General features: G+C 42.5%; 2 protein-coding genes across 2 annotated transcripts in view; both read right to left on the reverse strand.

Annotated features, from left to right (window-relative positions):
• The window catches only part of LOC113017929 (uncharacterized), a 142,757-nt gene that overhangs the window by 86,017 nt on the left and 35,416 nt on the right, over window positions 1-21,324 (reverse strand). The window lies entirely within an intron of this gene.
• LOC113017981 (GTPase IMAP family member 8-like) lies at window positions 1,014-12,730 on the reverse strand. Its single transcript, XM_026161064.1, has 5 exons — window positions 12,707-12,730; window positions 9,923-10,615; window positions 8,329-8,952; window positions 5,158-5,166; window positions 1,014-2,246 (listed from the first exon to the last, which is right to left on the reverse strand). Exons 1-5 carry the CDS (start codon window positions 12,714-12,716, stop codon window positions 1,498-1,500), a joined length of 2,085 nt encoding a protein of 694 aa, XP_026016849.1. The 5' UTR covers window positions 12,717-12,730; the 3' UTR covers window positions 1,014-1,497.

The raw sequence follows: 21,324 nt of genomic DNA on the forward strand, positions 1-21,324 counted from the left end.
AATAGTTTAACTAGATTTCATTTGTCAGTGTGGGACTGCTGAGTCACCTGAAGAACTCATTTCATTCATTCTCCACGATGTTGATTTAAAGAAATGTTTCACAGGAACTGATTCCTCCCAAAGGTTGAACTAGTGTGTTTCCATAGATGACCTCTGTATGAATGTACTTCTTAAATGAAGGCAAGTGTTTGTCCTTTTTTGTTCCTCAGGTACAGTACGTGATATCAAGGACAGGCGGTCAACACTGGGGGTAGACAAGAAGCAGACGTACTTCCAAGAGGGAGCTGCAGTGAGGTCAGAGGTCAGAATTTAACAGCTCAGGTTTATATTTTAGAGGTTATAAAAAATCAAAATGTATTTATAAAGAAACCTTTAAATAATAGTCATAATTATGATTATTATAAGAAATATCAAACATTTAAGTGGATTTTCTGTTACACATATCGTGTTAGCCCTGCAATAAACTGGCAGCCTGTCTTTGTCCTGTATCAGCTGGGATAGGCTTCATCCTCCCGCAGCCCTGAATTGGATGCATTGTATTCCAATTATGTAATCTGATCATTTACAAACGCAAGGTATCTAATCAAAATGTAAGTAATGATTATAAAATGTCAGTGTGCCCCAGGGTGGCTGTGGCTACACGGTAGCTGCCATCACCAGTGTGTGAATGTATGCGTGAATGGGAGGATGACTGGATATGTAAAGCGCTTTGGGGTCCTTTGGGGTTCTAAAAGTCTGAGCTGCTTCCAGCTTTATTTGTGATGAGCACAGCAGCTTACAAAACACGTAGCTAGCTTGTACTGCTAAGACATAATAAGCTGAGCTTCATAAGCCAAGATGCAAGAGTTACCAGGTTTACACATTACCTGCAACAGTTTAAGTCATAGATCACTTTACAGAGACTCATGAGGCAGGAAGCTGCTTGTTTCCTTCAAGTTGACTCCAGAAACTAACTGACTGATTTTCTTATTGATGAGGTTCTGCATTTGGAGTAAATTTAACAGACACACACATTTGTGTTTAATATGTTTGTCTTTATTTGATAAAAATCATCACTTTATGTCTTTACAATCATTCATTATAGATTTAAATGAGAGCTCTAACAGCATTACAGTATGTTGTGTCAGCTCATTGAGTTTCCTTTATTCTATTTATGACGTGTTTTTAGTGTCAGTGAATATTTGTCTGCACTAACTGGTTGGTTACAATAAAACAGGCTTTATCGATAATGTTCATCTAATAGATTCATGATGCATCATTCAATAAGCAGACAGCTCTGCAGCTTCAAATCTAATATAATGTTAATGGTTTACAGCAAAGAGTTCATGAGCACACCAAGAAGCACATAGTCATTAATCGTTAATCATTATTAAGCTCCTGTGCTGTAAAATGTGAGAAACATTTAGGTAAATGTGAAGTATTCAATAACTTCACGCTGTTACCCTTATTTTGTCCTACATCTATTTCTAATGAGCTGCAGCTCAGAAATACTGAATATTACAGTATAACACAGAATTCTGTCACTTTTTCGACTATGATTTTAGGAGGCTTAAAGTATGGGTTTTTAAGAGCCTGTTTTCTTGCATCTTTATCTGTCAGATTTGGATCGTCCTTCTGAAGATAATGTATCTCTTCTGTTATGGCTCTCTCAGCCTCTTTTAACATTTCAGAGGTGTAGTAGCTTCCACCATTTCTCTGAACCATGGTGTCGATCTTCTCCAGCAGCTGTTTGACCTGAGAAGGATCCTTGCTTCTGTTGTTAAAAACATGATAACCTCCACCACACTGACTCATGAAGCCACAGAGAGCTTGATTATCACAGATAAATTTTTCTACAGTGATATTATCTGCTTCCAGGTCATCTCCACGGGTGAACAAGGCTATGGTGTAACCTGCTGCCTTTTCTCCAAAAATCTTCTGAATCATTTTCACTGTTTCTTGTTCTTCACTTGTAAATCTGCCAGCTTGAATCACAATCAGGAACACATGAGGACCAGGAGCACAGTACATGATGCAGTTCATGACCTCTCCAACCACTTTCTCTTGATCTTTAGTGTCAAACAGACCTGGAGTATCAACAATAAACAGTGTTTGACCCTCAAAGTCTCCAGAGACCTTCTCACACTCTGATGTCACTGAGCCAGCAGATGATGTAGATTTAAAAGCCGGTCTTCCTAAGATGGTGTTTCCTGCTGCACTCTTCCCAACTCCAGTTTTCCCAACGAGCACCATGTTCAGCTGTTTCTCTGTTTAACAGTTACACATAGTAATTGTACATGTTATTCACATTGATTATGATTTCTACAAAGTAAAGAAAACATTTGAAACATTTCTGATGTACCGTATTTTCACGACCATAAGGCGCACTTAAAAGTCTTAGATTTTCTTCAAAAAGTGCGGCGCGCCCTATAGCGCAGTGTGCCCTGTGTGTTGTAATGAGGACGTAGTAGAGAACACCATGAGAACGCTAAAGGGTGAAGTGTGGCAGAGTTGGAGGAAAGACTCAAGCGGTGGATCATCGAGCAAAGAACGAGCGGGAGAAGCGTTTCGACGGTCACCATTCGGCTAAAAGCAGTTTCACTTTCACTTTTTATGAAACGGTGCCATTTTTCCATCCGGACCAGGACTACGGTAGCGCAGCAACTTCCAGCGGATTATAATGAAAAGCTGGCCATCTTCCGCTCCTACTGCAGCAAACACATCCAGCCCAGCCACATCACTAACATGGACGAGGTCCCGCTCACTTTTGACATCCCGGTGAGTCACACTGTGGAGAAGAAGGGACCAGCACGGTAGCGATACGCACAACGGGGTATGAAAAGTCTTCTTTTACTGTTGTGCTTGGCTGCCATGCTAATGGACAGAAACTGCCGCCTATGGCGATTTTTAAGAGAAAGACTTTGCCTAAAGAGAAGTTTCCAGCAGGAATCATCATTAAGGCAAATGAAAAGGGCTGGATGGATGAGGAAATGATGAAAGAGTGGCTGAGGGAGGTGTATGTAAGGAGACCAGGTGGTTTTTTCCACGCATCACCATCGCTGTTGATCTGTGACTCTATGCGTGCCCATCTCACAGCCGATGTGAAAAAACAAGTGAAACGAATGAACTGTGAGCTTGCTGTCATTCCGGGAGGCCTGACCAAGGAACTCCAACCGCTGGACATCGGTGTGAACCGCCCGTTCAAAGTAAGGCTGCGAGCGGCCTGGGAGCGATGGATGACCGATGGAGACCACAGTTTCACCAAGAGTGGAAGGCAGCGCCGGGCGAGTTACGCCACAATTTGCCAATGGATTGTAGATGCTTGGGCTAACATGGCTGCTGGCACTGTTGTTCGAGCTTTCGCAAAAGCCGGCATCATTTCCGAGGAGCCGCACGGCACGGAAAGTGACTCTTTTTTTTTTTTTTTTTTTTTTTTTTTTTTTTTTTCTTAAATGACATCAGAAACAGCAGTATGCGACATTACGTGATGGCAGAGCTTCAGTTCATCCTTTGTCTTTTTTTTTTTTTTTTTTTTTTTTTTTTTTTTAATAAATAGGACAGGGGGAATGAATGAGAGAAAGAGGGGGAGAGAAAGAAAGAAAACCAAAGGGGAGAAGAGACGGTGAGAAGGGGGGGGAAGAGAGAGAAAAAAAAAAAAGAACTCCTGGGTCACCTGTATGGAGAAAAAAAAAAAAAACAAACAAAAAAAACAAACAGAGGAGACAGCAAACAACAAAGAGCAACATAATAATAGAGAAAACAAAGCACCATCACAATAAACTAGCTGGTCATAGATATCAATATTTACTAAATAATAAACGATATTGTGCAGCACGCAAGATAGACAGCGCACAGTGTGCTTTGAGGCAGCAGCCAAGAAAGCTTTAGTCCGCGTCTGTGAATACCCATGTGTGCATACCTGTGTGGATCAGCATGCTTGCATTCCAAAGGTTTCTCCATGTAATGATCTGCTAGGGAGTGTGGGGGGGCCACAGCCCCGTCCTCCAGGGTGTGAAGTGGGTATGGAGGAGATCAGAACTCCAGACATCCAGAGGCCCCCAGAACACAAGAGACCATGGAAGACCAACAGAGGGGCAGCCGCGCCACTGTTCCAGTAAGAGCTGAGGAGAGTCCCAGATGAGGGCTCGCCCAGCAGCCGCGGAGCAGAAGTCAGGGGGAGTTGCAGTGACGCGCCCGTGAGCTCCGCCGGCCCCCAGCTGTGCCTGAGTGACCGAGCCCCAGGCCGAGAGGCCGGGGGCACCCCACCTCCAAAGGGGCCCGAGCGAGCCCCAGGCCCCAGGCCCCGACAAGCGGCCGCCAAGGAGTGAGCCGGTGTGTACCCGGACGCCCACCCCCAGACACAAAGAACCACCAACACACCGACACCTGAGGGAGTCCGCCACCGGCAGGGGAAGTGGTGGTGGGTGGAGATAGGCCTCCAAACCTTGGAGGGCCTGAGGTGTCCCCAGAGAGGTGGCGTCTGATACCCAACTTGACATATAGACACAGACATACAGGCACACACAGACACAAACATCCATTCCCACCCTCATGCTCTCATATGCACTCACTCCACACTCAACCAACGTGGAGACAGACATAAAGAGACGCTGTACACACAATCACACTCCCCAAGCGTACTCTACAAACCGGGTCTAGGTACCCTTGCCCCTGGAGGGGGGAATTGCACCCAGACCCAGGTGGTGTTACCCTTTTCCCTGCGGTGGGGAGAGGCAGACCACCCCGACTCCGCAGCAGCAGGGAGGCCCCACACCCCAGACCGCAGTCGGACGGCCAACTCCTCCTACTAGCCCTCCCGCTCCAGCAGGCCGCAGAGAATGGGGGTGGGAGAAGACTCCAAACCTCCCTCCACCTGCTCATTGTAGTGTTGATGCATATGTGTTCTAAGGTGCAATTAAAACCCAGGAGGGCATGGAGCTACCTGAAAGTGACTCTGACGGTGAAGAAAGTGAACCTGGCATGTTTGATGGAGATTTAGCGCAGCTGTTCAATTCAGACACAGAGGATGAGGACTTCGATGGGTTTGATTGATGATGAAAATGTGAGTACCAAACTTTGTTTTGCTCCTGCTTTATTTTTAAATACGCACACTTGTATGCTTGTGTGTTGTTGATGATGACGATTACTGGTAATAAAAATGTGAGTAAGGTACCGAACTCAGGTTTGCTCCCGCTTTATTTTTAAATACGCATACGGTACTTTTATGCGCCCTATGGTCCAGTGCGCCTTATGTGTGTGTGTGTTAAATACAGTAATGGCACACATAACTGAGACTGCGCCTTTTAGCACAGTGCGTCTTATGGTCGTGAAAATACGGTACATGTATTCATTAATTCATGATAAAACAAAGACAAACCAGGGTGATTGTTATGTGGATATTTGTATTCTGACCTTAACACTTAGTTCAGGAAAAACATCACAATTTGGGACAAAGCTGATTTATGCCTACCACATGTGATAAACATGTTTTCAAGGTTATTCTACACAGGTACATTATGCATGGATGAGACATTTTAAATAAATCCATTTTAAACCTCTGGTGTCATATAAACATCAATAGATAAATAACTAGTGTGCCTTCACATGTACAAATAGATCCCACGTTGTTTCTGGCTGGTCATTTAGAATGAGATACTGCTAACACTGACTTATCATTGACATTAACTTAACCAAAGAACATCTATGTGAGCACAGGGAGAACATACAGATTCGACACAAAAGACCATGCCTGGGTCCAAAATCAGGACCTGACTGAAATGTCCATATTTTGGGATTTTATTTTTTACTGTTCTTTACATGAGGAGACGTGTTCTTTATTAAAACATTTCACTGAGTGCTACAAATTGTCAAATTGAACAATGGCTGCTGCTGCTTTATTTTTATTTTTTATGAAGATAACGTTCTGTCTTCATTTGATAGTGGTGCAATGATGATTTACAGGAGTGGAAAGAGGATGGAAAGACATACAGCAAAGGGCTATTGGTCACATTCAAACCCGTGCTTCTCTTCTGCAGCCATGTGGTTGTCTGCTCACTGACTGAGCCAAACTGGCACACTGGCTGCTGTTTGTTATGATGAGCTGTGAGGAGTCGGCGGTTTTAGAAAGATTTGAAATGTTCATCATCTGACCTTTCCTGATGATGAATATGAGCAGCTGGGATTTCAGTTAAAGTTATCAGAAAGATCACAGCTCTTGACATGCACAAACTTATGCGTGGCAATCTTTTCCCTTTAATCACTCCAAGATTGTGCAAAATAGAGATGACACAGTGGTTAGCTTAAAATATAAAACTTTTTTTTAACTTGCTGACTCTGACTCAGTTAATCATCTGCTGACAGAACAATTCACTAGAAAAGAATTTCAGACAGTCATTTTGCCTTTTAACAACATTTTTGGACAAAGGAACAACATTAAATATAGATCCAAAAGTAAAATAATCTCTTAAACAGGGAGTTCTTGAACTTTTTTACCCTTCATTCAAATTCATATAAAAACGTATATGTCCCTCTGTCTACAAACACTGAGTATATATATGCTACAAGTGTACTTACTGCTGGCCATCTCTGTTTCTTTCAGGCAGTTGTTCCGTGAAGTGTCTCTGTCGATGTTCTGCTGCTGAATACTTTCTTTTCCCCTTCAGCTCAGTATTATATGGAGTTTCAAGCTCCTCCCTGTAAACACATCATGCTCTCATAGTGCCAAGCCATGTAGCTAAAATAGGCCAAGAAGACACAAAATCACGGTCAGGTACGCATATATCAGCAAGCACAAAAGTCCATGCTGGTGGTTTTATTGGATGCATTGCAGAGTTCTCATCTGGAAGTTAAACTGGCATCTTTGGACATGTGGTCAGTTAGTTACTAGTTAGTATGAAAAATGGTACAGTCAGCCACAATGAAGGAACTCAATTTATGCAGTAAGTTAACAAAGTATTCAGACCCCCTGCACTGTTTTTTTTTTTTTTTTTTGCAGCCTGATACTATCATTGTTTAAGGTCTTTTCCACAGTAATCTACACTCAGTACGTTGAATTGAAAACAGAATTGTAGGGTTTTTTTGTAATTTTATTCAAAGGAAAAAAATGAAAAACCATAATACCGTCTCCACACAGGATCTCTGGAGCTCTGTCAGAGTGAACATCGAGTTCTTCGTCACCTCTGACACTAAGGCCCTTCTTCCTCACATGCTCAGGTTGACCTGGTGACCAGCTCTTATAAAAGCCCTGGATGTGCCAAATCTTTTTCATTTAAAACATTACCGAGGCGGCTGTGCTCTTGGAAACTTTAAAAAAAGAATTCTGATTTGACCTCTTGTCTTGTTTTTGCTCTGATATGCATTGTTAGCTGTGAGGCCTTATATATACATGTGTGTGCCTTTGTATATTATGTCAGTGCAGCAGAATTACCACAGTTGGACTCTAATTAACATCACAATGTTTTAGATCGGAATGACAAAGAGAAATGTGAGGCACTTAACCTAAATTTCAACTGTTTTTTTGCAAAAGTTTGGAAAACTTTAAAGGGATTAAAATTTATAAAGCGTGTGAATTTAAACCACATGAAAACAACACCTACAGGATATGCTCTATGAATTTCAGTTTCAGGTTTCTTCACCACTTTTTAATCACTGCTTCTTATGAAAGTTTTTTTGTTTGTATGTTTTAATGTAACTTCACATATTGAACAGTTTAAGTCACAGATCACTAGACAGAGACTAATGAGGCAGGAAGCTGCTCGTTTCCTTCCAGGTGACTCCAGAATAAACTGATTGTTTTTCTTATTCATCAGGTTACTGCATGTGGAGTTAGTTTAACAGACACACAAATTTGTGTTTAATATATTTGTCTTTATTTGATATAAATCATCACTTCTTGTCTTTATGATCATGCATTAGTGCAGTCTCTTCGTGACATCACATAGTTTATACATTTAAATGTGAGCTCAAACATCATAACAGTATGTTGTGTAAGTTCATTGAGTTTCCTTTATTCTATTTATGAACTGTTATCATTGTCAGTGAATATTTGTTTGCACTAACTGGTTGGTTACAAGAAAACAGGCTTCATTGATAATGTTCACCACATAGTCATTAATCATTAGTTATTAGGCTCCTGTTCTGGAAAATTAAGAGAGAAATATTTTAGTAAATGTGATACAGTCAGTGAAATAGCTTCACACTCTTATTGTCTCCTATTTAAGGAGATTTTAATAATCGGCAGCTCAGAGATCAAAAACAGTGAATATTACAATATGCTGCAGTTTGCCAAATTCACTTTTTGTCCCACTTTATCAGTTTTGATTTGGTTGGATGGGTGTTTCATCTCTTCACTGATGGCTCTCTCAGCCTTTCTGAACATCGCAGTAGTGTAGTATTTTCCTTTGTTTATCTGAACCATCTCATTGATCTTCTTTAGCAGCTCTTTGACCTGAGAGGGATCTTTATCTCTGTTTTCAAGAACATGATATACTTGATTACATCGACAGATGAAGTTTGAGAGAGCTTTATCTCTACTTATTATGTCTTCTATGGTGTCTCCATCTGCCTTCAGGTCATCTCCACAGGTGAACAACACCATAGTGAATTTTGCTGCTTCTTTTCCGAGCCTCTTCTGAATGTTATTCACAATTTCTTGGTCTTCTTCAATGAATCTGCCCCCCTGGAGCACGATCAGGATCACATGAGGACCAGGATGAGCCAATGAGATGCAATTAGTGAGCTCCCTCATCACCTGGTCTTCAGTCAGCCTGGAGTTTAACAGACCTGGAGTATCAATCACAGCCAGGGTCTGCCCTTCAAACTGTCCTTTTTTCTTCTGACACTCTGTGGTTGCAGACGGGTTGGACTGAAAAGCTTTGTGCCCTAAGATGGTGTTTCCTGCTGAAGTCTTTCCAACTCCAGTTTTCCCAACAAGTACAATCCGGAGCTCTTCTTCCTCTGCTTTTCCTGCACCTGCTGGACAGTAATACACAAGTAGTAGTAGTAAATAGTAACTCTAAATTGGCTGTAGTTGTGAATACGAGAGTGAATGTGTTGGCCCTGTGATGATCTGGTAGCCTGTCCAAGTGTACCCCACCTTTCACTTTATGACAGCTGTCTGGATTCTGGTTGATCCTTCTTTTTTAAACAATCAGAGGCCACAGACTTTCCACACAGAATTTTAAAGTAATTCCTGTCACATGTTGTATAACAGCCCTGCTGCTCGCTTTTTAAAATAATCTTTATATAATGAAGATAAGTGGTATGTTTCCATTTATTGTGCAAACACTGAAAAGATACTCAGCTTCAGAAAAAAAAATCATGTTAGCAACACGTAATCATTTTAAACTAAAAGATGTTAAATAATCCCATTGATTAAATCTTCACTTTATGAAAAACAAGTGAAATTAAAACTTTCTGATCTCAAAAAATTTATAGATGAACCATTTACTGAAAAAAGCCATAAAAAAATCATAATTATGCATGTGGGTTTAAAAGATTTTAAAGATTTTACTTCATTGAGCTGCAGCTAAGTTATAATTATTCCTGCAGTAATTTGTATTATATTTGTTATGTTGTTGTGAGTTTTGCAGATATCAGCTATACAGGTGTCTGTTTTGGCTTCAGTATTATGGAACTTAATGGTGCTTGAATTTTTTTCTGTATACATCTGCAAAACATAAGAAGCATGCAGCTAGCCAACAGTACAGCTCACCTGGTGATGGTGGGGTTTGGAGGTGAAATGGGAAATTATTTCTGGAAATAGATTCTTTTTGAGTTTTTCTGATTATCTAATTAATTTTTTTAAATTATTTTTTTATTTGGTGCTTTGAGCACCACATGCAATTTTCTTCTCCTCTGGCAATAATAATAAAAAGGCACTACAGGCCGAAGGCAAAGAAGGGAAGGAAAACATAAATACAAGGTCACCACTGGACTTGAGTACCTCTAGAAACAGCAGCTGAATTCTCTCCCTGAGCCCATCCGTCTGCTTCTTCAAGCACCATCGCTGGATTGTTGCTCTGAGGTCTTTTCATGTCCTCTCTTCTGTTTTCCCCTCTGTCAGTCTCTGTGCATATTTCATCAGCGTAGCTTGTTCTTTTTTTTTTACTTAGCATTTTGCTGATCTTCTCCAGCAGCTCTATTACCTGAGCAGGATCAGTGCTTCTGTTGTTAAAAACATGATATCCTCCTCCACACTGACGGATGAAGTCACTGAGAGCTGGATTTGCACTGATGATATTATCAATATTGGCTTTATCTGCCTCTAGATCGTCTCCACGGGTGAACAACACCATAGTGTAATGTGCTGCTTTGTCTCCAAACATCTGCTGAATGATTTTCACAGCTTTTTGTTGTTCTTTGGTGAATCTGCCAGCATGGATCACAACCAGGAACACAAGAGGAGCAGGCAAGGAGATGCATTTACTGATCTCTGTCTTCACCTGCTCCTCAGTCACTGTGGTGTCAAACAGACCTGGAGTATCAACTACAGTCAGAGTTTTACCATAAATCTCTACTGTTTCCTCCTTACACTGTGCCCTAGGCGACACAGGAAAAGCATTTGTTCCTAAGATGGTGTTTCCTGTTGAACTCTTTCCAGCTCCAGTTTTCCCAACAAGAACAATCCTGAGGTCTGCTGTTGGGGAACATAACAAAGACATCAGTGATGATGTAAAGAAATCCAGGCTTTATCTGAAAACAACAGTTCTTCATACGAACGCTAGAAAAGAACCCATCTACTGCCTTTAACCCTTTAAGACCTACCATAGAACCAAGTCCGCCAGAGCTTATATTATATTTTTACCTGCTGTGGAGCCATTTTTGGGAGCATTTCAAGTTGCTATACATCAATACAACCATTACAGCCTAAATTTTAATAATATGCATGCACTAAGTGCATAGTAATTACATAAATTGCAAAAAAGTGCAATAAACTACAAAAAAATTTAAAATTGTTTTTTTTAACATATATTTCTAGTTAGAGAAATTTAAGAGGCTTATCCCTCAAAACTGTAAATACAAAAAAGTTGCACAAACTAGTTTCCCACCACAGGAAATTTATTTTGAGTGTCTTCATAGTTTTATTTTTGAAATACACCAATTTCTATACACGGCAGGAAAAACGAAAATAAATATTATACTGCAAATTTGCAAAAAAGCAGCATATGCATCAAAATAAACTATTTCCAGCAGTGCAATATGAGTCCTAAGCATCCCAGAAACGACACAAAGTCATAAAGTCAAAACATAACACTATAGGCTCATGAGGCCTTGATGGTAAAAAACTACATTTCTGCAAAAATTACGTCACTTCTGGTTTCGGGCAGGTCATGGCGGACATGTGATAGTTCGCGCTGATGGACGTAGGAAGTGTTATGAACAGCTGATCGGCTTGGCAAAGCGTGTTTCTGGAATATTATGTTTTTGTTGCTGCAAGTTCTTTTTATGCAGTTTTTGCAAAGCTTTATGTGGAAGGAAACTGTGACTGAGGACAAGCTGATGGCATAAGATGTAAGTACAACTCCTCCGGTTTCATATGCAACAAAATTTATTGCGCTAGCTTACGTGGTTGCAGTGCTACTGGGATTTAAAAATAGTTACGCAAAACGGAGCGTGCCCGTTGTGACCGGTTTTAAAGGGTTAAAGATGAATGATCCATTGTCAGAAAAGAAAAACATCAGAAAACAAATGGGCTCAGCTCTGAACAGCATAAGGGCTGAATGAGTTTTAGGACAGAGCTGTAAAAGAATCTGGCCCAAGGTTCCGTATTCTGCTAGAAACACTGAACGCGAATAATGTACATAAAACAAAATGTACAGGTAAACGAGAGTAACTATGTACACGTAAAATATTCAGAAACAAATTGCCGACATTTTGTTTAAGGGTTTAAGAGCTTGGGAGCATTATGATGTGTTGTTAGATATTAATTCTTTACCAGTATAAGCTATTGACAGCATTTTACAGTGTTTTTTTACTCTAAACATTATACACAGGTAAAAGTGAAATTAGTATATTAATGAACAATTACACAATGCTGCTGACTGTTAGTTCGACTGCTGCAAGAACAAGCAAAGAATCCAAAACCGCGACACTCAAATCATTGAGACATGAGAGCTGATTTCTGTCTGCAGCTGCTTTAAACCATAAATCTGCACATCCTCCACTGAGAAATTAACAAGGTCGGTATGCCAGGTCTCTCTTGGAAATGAGATTTGAATCTTAATTAGATTTTTACCTGGATAAACAAAGGATTATAAAATCGTAAGAAGGGCACCTTAGTTTGAACTTCATTTATATTAAATTTTGTGTAATATATCATGATATGTATTATCAGAGCTATTTTTTTGTAAGACTTTGTAATTTAGTAATATATTGTATTATTTAATGTTGGTACTTTAACTTAATTGTGACTGTTCTTACTGTCTTGGAGGAAATGTGGCCATATAATTTCTACTAATATAAAGTGTTCTGATTCTGAAATCCTCTCAGAGCTTTGGAACAAACACTCAGACATCACAGAGTACTTCACAGAAAAGGAACCGTCGACATATAGATCAGGTCAAAAGGTCAAGAGTGTCTCTTTATCTTTAGTACTCATCCACATTTATGTGAACTAGAAATGTATAACACAAAAGACATTTGAACAATATATATATATATATATATATATATATATATATATATATATATATATATATATATATATAAAATGTATACATGTACTCACTGCTGTCCATGTTTGTCTGTTTCAGTGTCTCTGCTGCTGAATGCTTTCTTTCGCCCTCAGCTCTCACTTAAAACCTGCTCCAGTCTCCTCCCCTTGAATGTGTCACTCCCTGTCACAGATCAGACATCAGAAACTGCTGAACTCTGAGCACTGAGTGGGTAAAACTGCTCCACCTGCTGGTATCAGTGGGAACCTGCTATCAAACAGCAAAAACATTATATACAGTGCAGTTTCACAGAGTCCTGATTCGGTGGTCATCCATCTGTGTGCTTTATTAATAAGTCTATGACTCTCCACTGGATATGATTTGGTGGGTTGACCAGAATACAGCAGTGTTGAACTTTTATCAATAAAGTGACAATTGTTAAACTTCCTGTATTAGTTCCAAAAGTTATCAGCAAAATTTGTCCAAACAGTTGTTTTTAGATATTGCAAGGTTACTTTAATTTATCTACAGAAAGTACAGAAAGACAGAGTGCTAAAACACTCAACAGACAGTGTTGGGGAGTAACTGAATACATGTACCGGCGTTACATATTTAAAATACAAAATATGAGTAACTGTATTCAGTTACAGTTACCGTTTAAAAAGGTGGTATTCAGAATACAGTTACATTGTTGAAATAAATGGATTACATGGCGGTCTTTTCCTGTTTCATATGTTAGGCTATGCCATCTGTATTTTTGGTAATTCCACGCCAGTGGAATCCCAAACAATACGCGCAATAAGAGGCTCTAATGCCTGTGTCTCAATGTTGCGGCCCATGTGACCACATAATGACGTGAAGAACTATTTTTATTATTAAAATTATTATTCAACAAATAACTTTAATATGAAGGCAATAGGCAGAGAGTTACAGGCATAGCCCTAAAGAATGTAGCCTGATGAGCAGTGTAGTCCGTGCTGCAGGGAGAATGGACTGAAATACCCGTTATGTGTCACGGCGGGGTGCGCCGATAAGTTTAGTTTACAGGACCCAGAAGCAGACACTAAAAGGCGGAGTTGCTGGCTGAACAGAAGACGATCCTTTATTTGGATTTTGGCACATGAAAAAGCATGAAGCTAGAAAAACTAAGAAAACTGTGAACACTCAGAAAAGTAAAGGACTAAGAAACTCAGTGAAAATACTATGACAAACTATGAACACTGAGTAAACTATGACGAAACACTATGAGGATGCAAACAGACAACCTGACAACGAAACATAGAAAACGGAGGACTTAAAAACACACATGAGTTGATCAGGGGAAGTCGAGACACATGAGGAAACAGCTGACAACGATGAACATAACGATGCACAGGAAATGTAAACTCAAACACAATGACATGAAAACTGGACTTTCAAAATAAACAGAAAAACATGACAAGACACAGGCATGACAACATCGACCAGAACCATGACACATAAGACACAATAAACAACAATGGGAACACCGCTGACACACATGAACCTAATAACAAGGCAGGGGAAGGGAACCTAAATACAGTGAACAAAGAACATACTGGACTCTTACAACATAACACAGGAAACATGAGGCAGACCAAACAACATGGGCTTGACACATGAAACATGTTGTGGAAATTTTAATTACCAAAGCCTGCAGACACGATGAGTTGTAACAACACCTTTATTTCAGCTATCTCATGCATAAGGAGGGATGTCAGTCAGGGGGCACTGAAAGTCGTCTTTGACAATGAACAATTCAATTCCTTTTTATACACAGTCGCAGAACAAAAGGCTTTTACAGTTGCAGTTCACACCTTGGCTCTAAACAGGAAGAATCACCTGTGTGAATCTCCCACACTCTGGGGTCAAGTCCTCCTGTTCACCAGTTTCTCACCGTCTGTTTTCCGGCATGAATGAGGTGTGAAACTAAGTAACATGAAAGCATTTCATCAAGAAATACATTAAAGGACAATACATTAAAGAGAAATCCCACAACAGTTCCCACCCTCTTGATTGCATCTCAATCACTAGTACCAAGGATTTCTCTTCCTAACATTCTGTTAATTACATCAGCAATATTGCACACTCAAAAGGTTTCACAATATGCATCATTCTTACAGTGTCAGGAAAATAATTTCACTCATCAAAATCATCCTCGCTCTCACTATCATCGATGTAATCTTCAGCCTGCAATAGGGGGAGCTGCAATTTGGGAGACTCGCTTTCTCTTGTCAGTGCCACTGTGATTAATCTACTCAGTACGGAGGCATGGGATCAGACAACAACCGCAGCATGTGAGAATGGCAATAAAAGTGGCTATGGACATTAGCAACGACATTACTATGGCCTTATACTTCCCAAACTGTCTGTTGACCCACCCGTCTAATGGGTTAGTAATGCCGGAGTCCTCTGTCATTTGGGATGACAGTGTTCGCAAACCTTCCAAGGCTCTGGTTATAGTGCCATCTGGGGCTGTGTTGTTTGGAATGAAAGTGCAGCACAGAGGACCTACCATAGTGCAGACCCCCCCCCTTTTTCAGCCAAGAGCATGTCCAGAGCCATTTGATTCTGCCAGGCCATCAAGGATGCGGCAGCCAGCTGTTCGGATAGGCCCGCCACTGCATCCCGTGTCAGATTGGCCAGTCGTTGGACATTGTAATGTACATAGTTGATTCTGTCCACATTCTTATTCGGAGTTACCCATAAGAAGATGGACTCAAACCCCCCTGCAACCTGGTTGGCCAATTTAAACTCATCAGGGACACCTCTAGGGATACCTATAGCATCTATATAAGTTGGGGAGTTTTTAGCCAAATCAAAATCTTCCGTTGTGGTGCTATGGGCCCTTCCCACATGGGCCTCTGCATGGGACCCTGGTAACACTATAGGGAATGCCAACCTCACAATGGTGCAGGTTCCTGACCAGCCGCTGGACAGTGTCTCTTAGCACCTTGTCACCGCACCACCAGAACAGATCGGCTCGAGCCACATTAATGTTGCTCATATTTTCCCATTTTGTGACATTTATTATTTTAGCACACCATGAATCTTCAGGAGCTCCTACGGGGGTGGTATTTATCCTGGTTAGGCACGTATAATTTCCGGCCTTCAGGGAGAAAGCGCGGGGGGGTGACACTTTTCCTTACCACTGGGAAAGGAGTACTTAATACAGCGCAATCATGGTCCACCCTCTCCCTCATGTGGAGCTGTAACATGCAATCAAATCCTGGCCTGTCCTCCCAAAACAATAAAGGGGCAGGCACAGTGAACAGTGTGGGGCAGGCTGCAGAGCAGGCCAGTCTGTCATGTTGTTTACCCTGGCTGTGCATGTTATCCAGTCAAGCCAAGTATTTTTGTCTATGTAACCCGTCTCTACTTGCACGACATTCTCTGGGGAGGTGATATTCAGATAATTTACGAAGGGGTGCGCAAGTGGTTTGAACCTTTGCTTGGCTATGGTGGCGGTGACCAGTGTTGGTCAAGTTACTTGAAAAAAATAATCAGTAACTAATTACTGATTACTTCCCCCAAAAAGTAATCCCGTTACTTTACTGATTACTTATTTTCAAAAGTAATTAATTACTTAGTTACTTAGTTACTTTTTAAAAACCCGATTTACAACCTGAAGAGGTGATAAAGCGATAGATCTCTCAGCCCAATTCTACTTTTTCTGCATAATCCATCATACAAAATGTAATCAAATGGAAAAGTCCCTTTTTAAAACTTGTTTTATTAGTTTTAATCTTTTAACTTTATGCATCAAGCAAACATGTAATTATCTGCAACATTCACTGACTGGAAGAAATTTGTTTAATATTTAAACCTATTTTCTGCACATTCCAGCTCATAATTTATTTATTTTTTTTGTGTTTACACTCAGTCTTTCAAATAGATGCAAGTAAAACACAGCAGAAAATAAATAAAATCAAAGACTAGCGGTCCTGTTGCTCTATTTTCACCTGTAAAGCAGGAGTGGGGTAGGCGGAGGTTTACCCTGGTGCAGGTGTGCCACAGCGGTCAGTGGAAGGATATGGCAGCTCTGTGAGTTTCCCATTACGTCGTTGCGCACTCTGTGCTTGCTCGGAAGTTTAGGGTTTTTGTCGCTGTAAAAAGAAGTTTTCTTCCCACGCACGATGGACACTAATGTTTTTGTCACTTTTTATGGAATCAAACTCAAAGTAAGGTCAGTACTTCCACGCTTTAAACGCTACACGCTCATACTCTCTCCCACAATCGATATGTGATCCATTGTTGATCTGCACACAGCTGTTGTCACTAACGTCGCACTCGAATACGTCACTGTCATGAGACATTCTCGCAAAAAAAATCACGGTTTTAGTAACGCAGTAACGCAGCGTTCCTACGGGAAAGTAACGGTAATCTAATTACCGTTTTTGCCATAGTAATCCCTTACTTTACTCGTTACTCAAAAAAAGTAATCGGATTACAGTAACGCGTTACAAGTAAGTGTGGGGATTTTTCTGCCCTGTTCGTCTTTTCTAGTTGCTGCTCCATTCTGGGTGGTTCTCCTCCAAACAGCTTACAGTGGCTGGCGTGGATCCAAGTAACTCGTTCTCCAACCTTCCCCGCTGTTTGTGTGATCAGTAGGACTTGGAATGGGCCCAGCCACCGCTTCGCCTTCCAGTGTCTCCTCCTGAAATCCTTCACTAGCACCCAGTTCCCTGGTTTGAACGGGTGCAGGGGTCCTTCTGCTAGCCTGGGCAGGGCTGCTTTCACTGCTCAGTGCACCTGCGAAAGAGTCCTGGAGAGATTTTGACAGTACACAATCATTTCAATGTTGCACAACTCTGTGGACAGTTGTGATTAGATGGTCGAAAGGCATGTCTGGTGGGGGGTGTGCTGCAGTGTTTACCTGTACTGGGCGTCCCACATTGTTGGTCGCGCAAATGAGACACCTTTTACAATACCCCTCAGCTGCTGTGGAAAACCCTTTGGTGAACCATAATGATGTTACTGCTTGTAGCATCCCCCCCTTTGGACGCATGGTCTAACCCATGTGTCCATTTTAGAAACCAGGGGAAGAAGTGTTTAGTTAGACATGGGCGGCCATCAGGAGATCGCCAGACAGATTCGACCAGTGTGCAGCCATGTTTGCGCCAGAGAGTTTTCTCTGGCTGGGAGGCAAATGACTGTACAGCAGGAAGATCAGTGAGGTTAGGTGTGGACAGTGGTGCCAAGACAAGTTGGAAGGGTAGGCCTCCTTCGGCTGCTGCTTTGGCTGCTGCATCGGCGGCGGCATTTCCTTGGGAGACAGAATCAGTTTTACCTGTGTGTGCTGCACACTTCACTACAGCAATGCGAGCAGGCAGGAGGATGGCATCCAGCAGCGCTGCTACCTGGTTAGCATTGAGGATGGGCTTCCCATCAGATTTCAGGAACTTTCTGTGCCTCCACAAGGCGCCAAAATCATGCACCACACCAAACGCGTAGCGAGAGTCAGTGTAGATGGTGGCCGACTGACTCTCCGCAAGTTTACAGGCTTCTGTGAGCACCACAAGTGCCACAGTCTGTGCTGAGAAGTGTCTGGGCAACGAGCCTGAAACGAGAGTTGCATGATCAGAACACACAGCAAAACCCACCCGGTTAGTTCCACGTGAATCACGTGAGGAGGAGCCATCTGCATATAACGCTATGTCAGAGTTCTCGATGGGAACATCTAACAAGTCAATCCGAGATGTACAAGTTTCACCCAATACAGCAGTGCAGCTGTGTGGTTCACCATCCTCTTGCGTGGGGAGAAGAGTGGCTGGGTTAAGTGTTGTGCATCGTTTCACTGTGATGTTGGGCATGTCAAGCAGTATAGAAGATTACCTGAGCCAGCGAGCTGCAGAAAGGTGTGAAGTTTTCTGCTCCAGCAAAATGAGAGAAACTGCATGGGGTACCTGCACTGTCAGAGGAGAGTACCCTACAATGTCACGTGAGGCAAGCACGGCCTTCTCACACGCAGCTACTGCTCGTAGGCATCCAGGCAGTCCTGCAGCCACTGGGTCAAGCTTGGAAGAGTAATAACCCACCGGGCGAAGTGAATCACCATGCTGCTGTAAAAGAAAAGAGGACATGAAACCATTCTTTTCATCCACCATTTGTGCATATGGTTTGGATGGGTTTGGAAGCGCTAAAACGGGCGCTGTTTGCAGCAGCTGTTTCAAGGAAGTGAAGGCAGCTTCAGCCTGTGGTTTCCAAGAAATGCGATGATTGGCTGACAGACTTGCACAATGAATGAGCGCAGTAGGTGGAGCCTCCACAGAGGAGTAGTGTGGAATGAAATTGCGGCAGTATGATGTGGTTCCTAGGAATGACATCACCTGTTTTTTGGTGAGGGGTTTTGGAATAGTCATCACAGCTTCCACCCTCTTGGAGGAAATCTGGTGACAGTTGTAAGAAATCACATGCCCTAAGAATGTGACTTGCTCTTTACAAAACTACAGTTTTGACTTACTAGCTTTGTGGCCCTTGTGATGCAAATGTGTCAGTAAAGTGAGAGAATCTGCCAGACACTGCTCTTGTGTGGGTGCACACAGTAGCAGATCATTGACATATTGCAGTAACACTGTGCTTTCGGAGAGGATCAAGTCTGACAGAGAGTCTCTTAAGGCGGCATTGTAAATCGTGGGGGACTCACAGTAGCCTTGACACAACCGAATGAATGTGTAAGCCTTTCCCTGGAACTCAAAGCAAACCAGAACTGGCTATCTGAGTGAACTGGAACAGAGAAGAATGCATTAGTCAGGTCAGCAACAGTAAACCACATAGCGTCAGATGGGATTTGGGACAAAATGGTGTGGGGGTTAGGAACCACAGGGGCTCTGGGGATTACAACCTTGTTCACAGCTTGTAAGTCCTGCACAAACCTCCACTCAACAGGTTCATTTGGTCCTCTGATTTTCTTCACAGGGAATAGTGGAGTGCGAACCAGAGAGGTGGGGCATGGGATAATTACTCCGGCCTTTAACAGGGATTCAAACACAGGAGTAATCCCCTCTATGGCTTCCTGTTTCCGAGGATGTTGTCTTTGGCATGGTCTAAACGAGGACTTTGGAGTGATTACCACTGGCTCACAATCTGTAATCAGGCCTACATCATACTTAGATGAGGCCCACAGGCCGTCAGGCACCTCTGTCAGCAGGGGGTGTGAGGAGTTTAGAGGAGGTGTCGTTTGAAACAGACAGTGTGCGACAGCTATGTTCACTAGCTCAACTGAGCGGACACACTGGACTGTATACGTCATGGTCTTTTTGTAGGCTTTCATTTCTCGAGAAAACAGTACTGTGGGATTCTCTGTAGTCTCCCAATCGCAAGCGCGGTAGCACCGGTGCATAAATTCTCCCATGTCTTCCCACTGGAAGCTGTGAGCTTTTGCCAGGGAAACATGTGGGATGGATGCATCCATAGTAAAGAATCAGAATCAGAATCAGAAAGGGTTTTATTGCCAAATGTTGAGCAGGTTTACAACATTAGGAAATTGCTGCGGTGCTTCAGTGCAAACATACTGTCATAAATTACGCTTAAATAGACATGAAAATAAAAATAAGAATAAGAATTAAAAGTGCTAAGTAGATAGATACATACATGATATATACATGAGTGCAGGTGGTGATCAGTGCCAAACATGAAATGATGCAGTGAACACAGTGTAGGGTCATGTGTTAGTGGTGGGAACAGTCATACGGTTATTGTTCATGTGTCCGACAGCAGAGGGGAAGAAACTGTTCTTATGGCAAGAGGTTCTGGTGCGAATGGACCGGAGCCTCCTGCCTGAGGGGAGCAGGTCAAACAGACTGTGTCCAGGGTGAGAAGGGTCAGCTGAGATCCGAGCTGCACGCCCCAGTGTCCTGGAGGTGTACAGGTCCTGCAGAGATGGGAGTCTGCAGCCAATCACCTTCTCAGCAGAGCGCACAACACGCTGCAGTCTCTGTTTGTCCCTGATAGTGGCTCCAGCGTACCACACGGTGATGGAGGAGGTGAGGATGGACTCGATGATTGCAGTGTAGAATTGCATCATCGTCCGTGTTGGCAGGTTGAATTTCTTCAGCTGCCTCAGGAAGTACATCCTCTGCTGGGCTTTCTTAATGACGGAGGTGATGGTGGGCTCCCACTTCAGGTCCTGGGTGATGGTGGTACCCAGGAAGCGGAATGAGTCCACAGAGGTGATGGGGGTGTCAGTCAGGATGATGGGGGGGAGTGGGGCTGTGTGCTTCCTGAAGTCCACAATAATCTCCACTGTCTTCTGGGCATTCAGCACCAGGTTGTTGTGGCTGCACCAGGACACCAGACGTTCAACCTCCCTCCTGTAGGCAGACTCATCCCTGTCCGAGATGAGCCCAATAACGGTGGTGTCATCTGCAAACTTGATTAGCTTGACAGACTGGTGGGTGGAGGTGCAGCAGTTGGTGTACAGGGAGAAGAGCAGAGGAGAAAGAACACAGCCCTGAGGGGAGCCGGTGCTGATGGTCCGGGAGTCCGAGACATTCTTTCCCAGCCTCACATGCTGCTTCCTGTCCGTCAGGAAGTCAGTGATCCACCGGCAGATGGGATCAGGCACATTCATCTGGGAAAGCTTGCCTCGGAGATGGTCTGGAAGGATGGTGTTGAAGGCAGAGCTGAAGTCCACAAACAGGATCCTGGCGTAGGTTCCTGGGGAGTCCAGATG

The sequence above is a fragment of the Astatotilapia calliptera genome, unplaced genomic scaffold (assembly GCF_900246225.1).
Source record: "Astatotilapia calliptera unplaced genomic scaffold, fAstCal1.2 U_scaffold_3, whole genome shotgun sequence".
Taxonomy (NCBI): Eukaryota; Metazoa; Chordata; class Actinopteri; order Cichliformes; family Cichlidae; genus Astatotilapia; species Astatotilapia calliptera.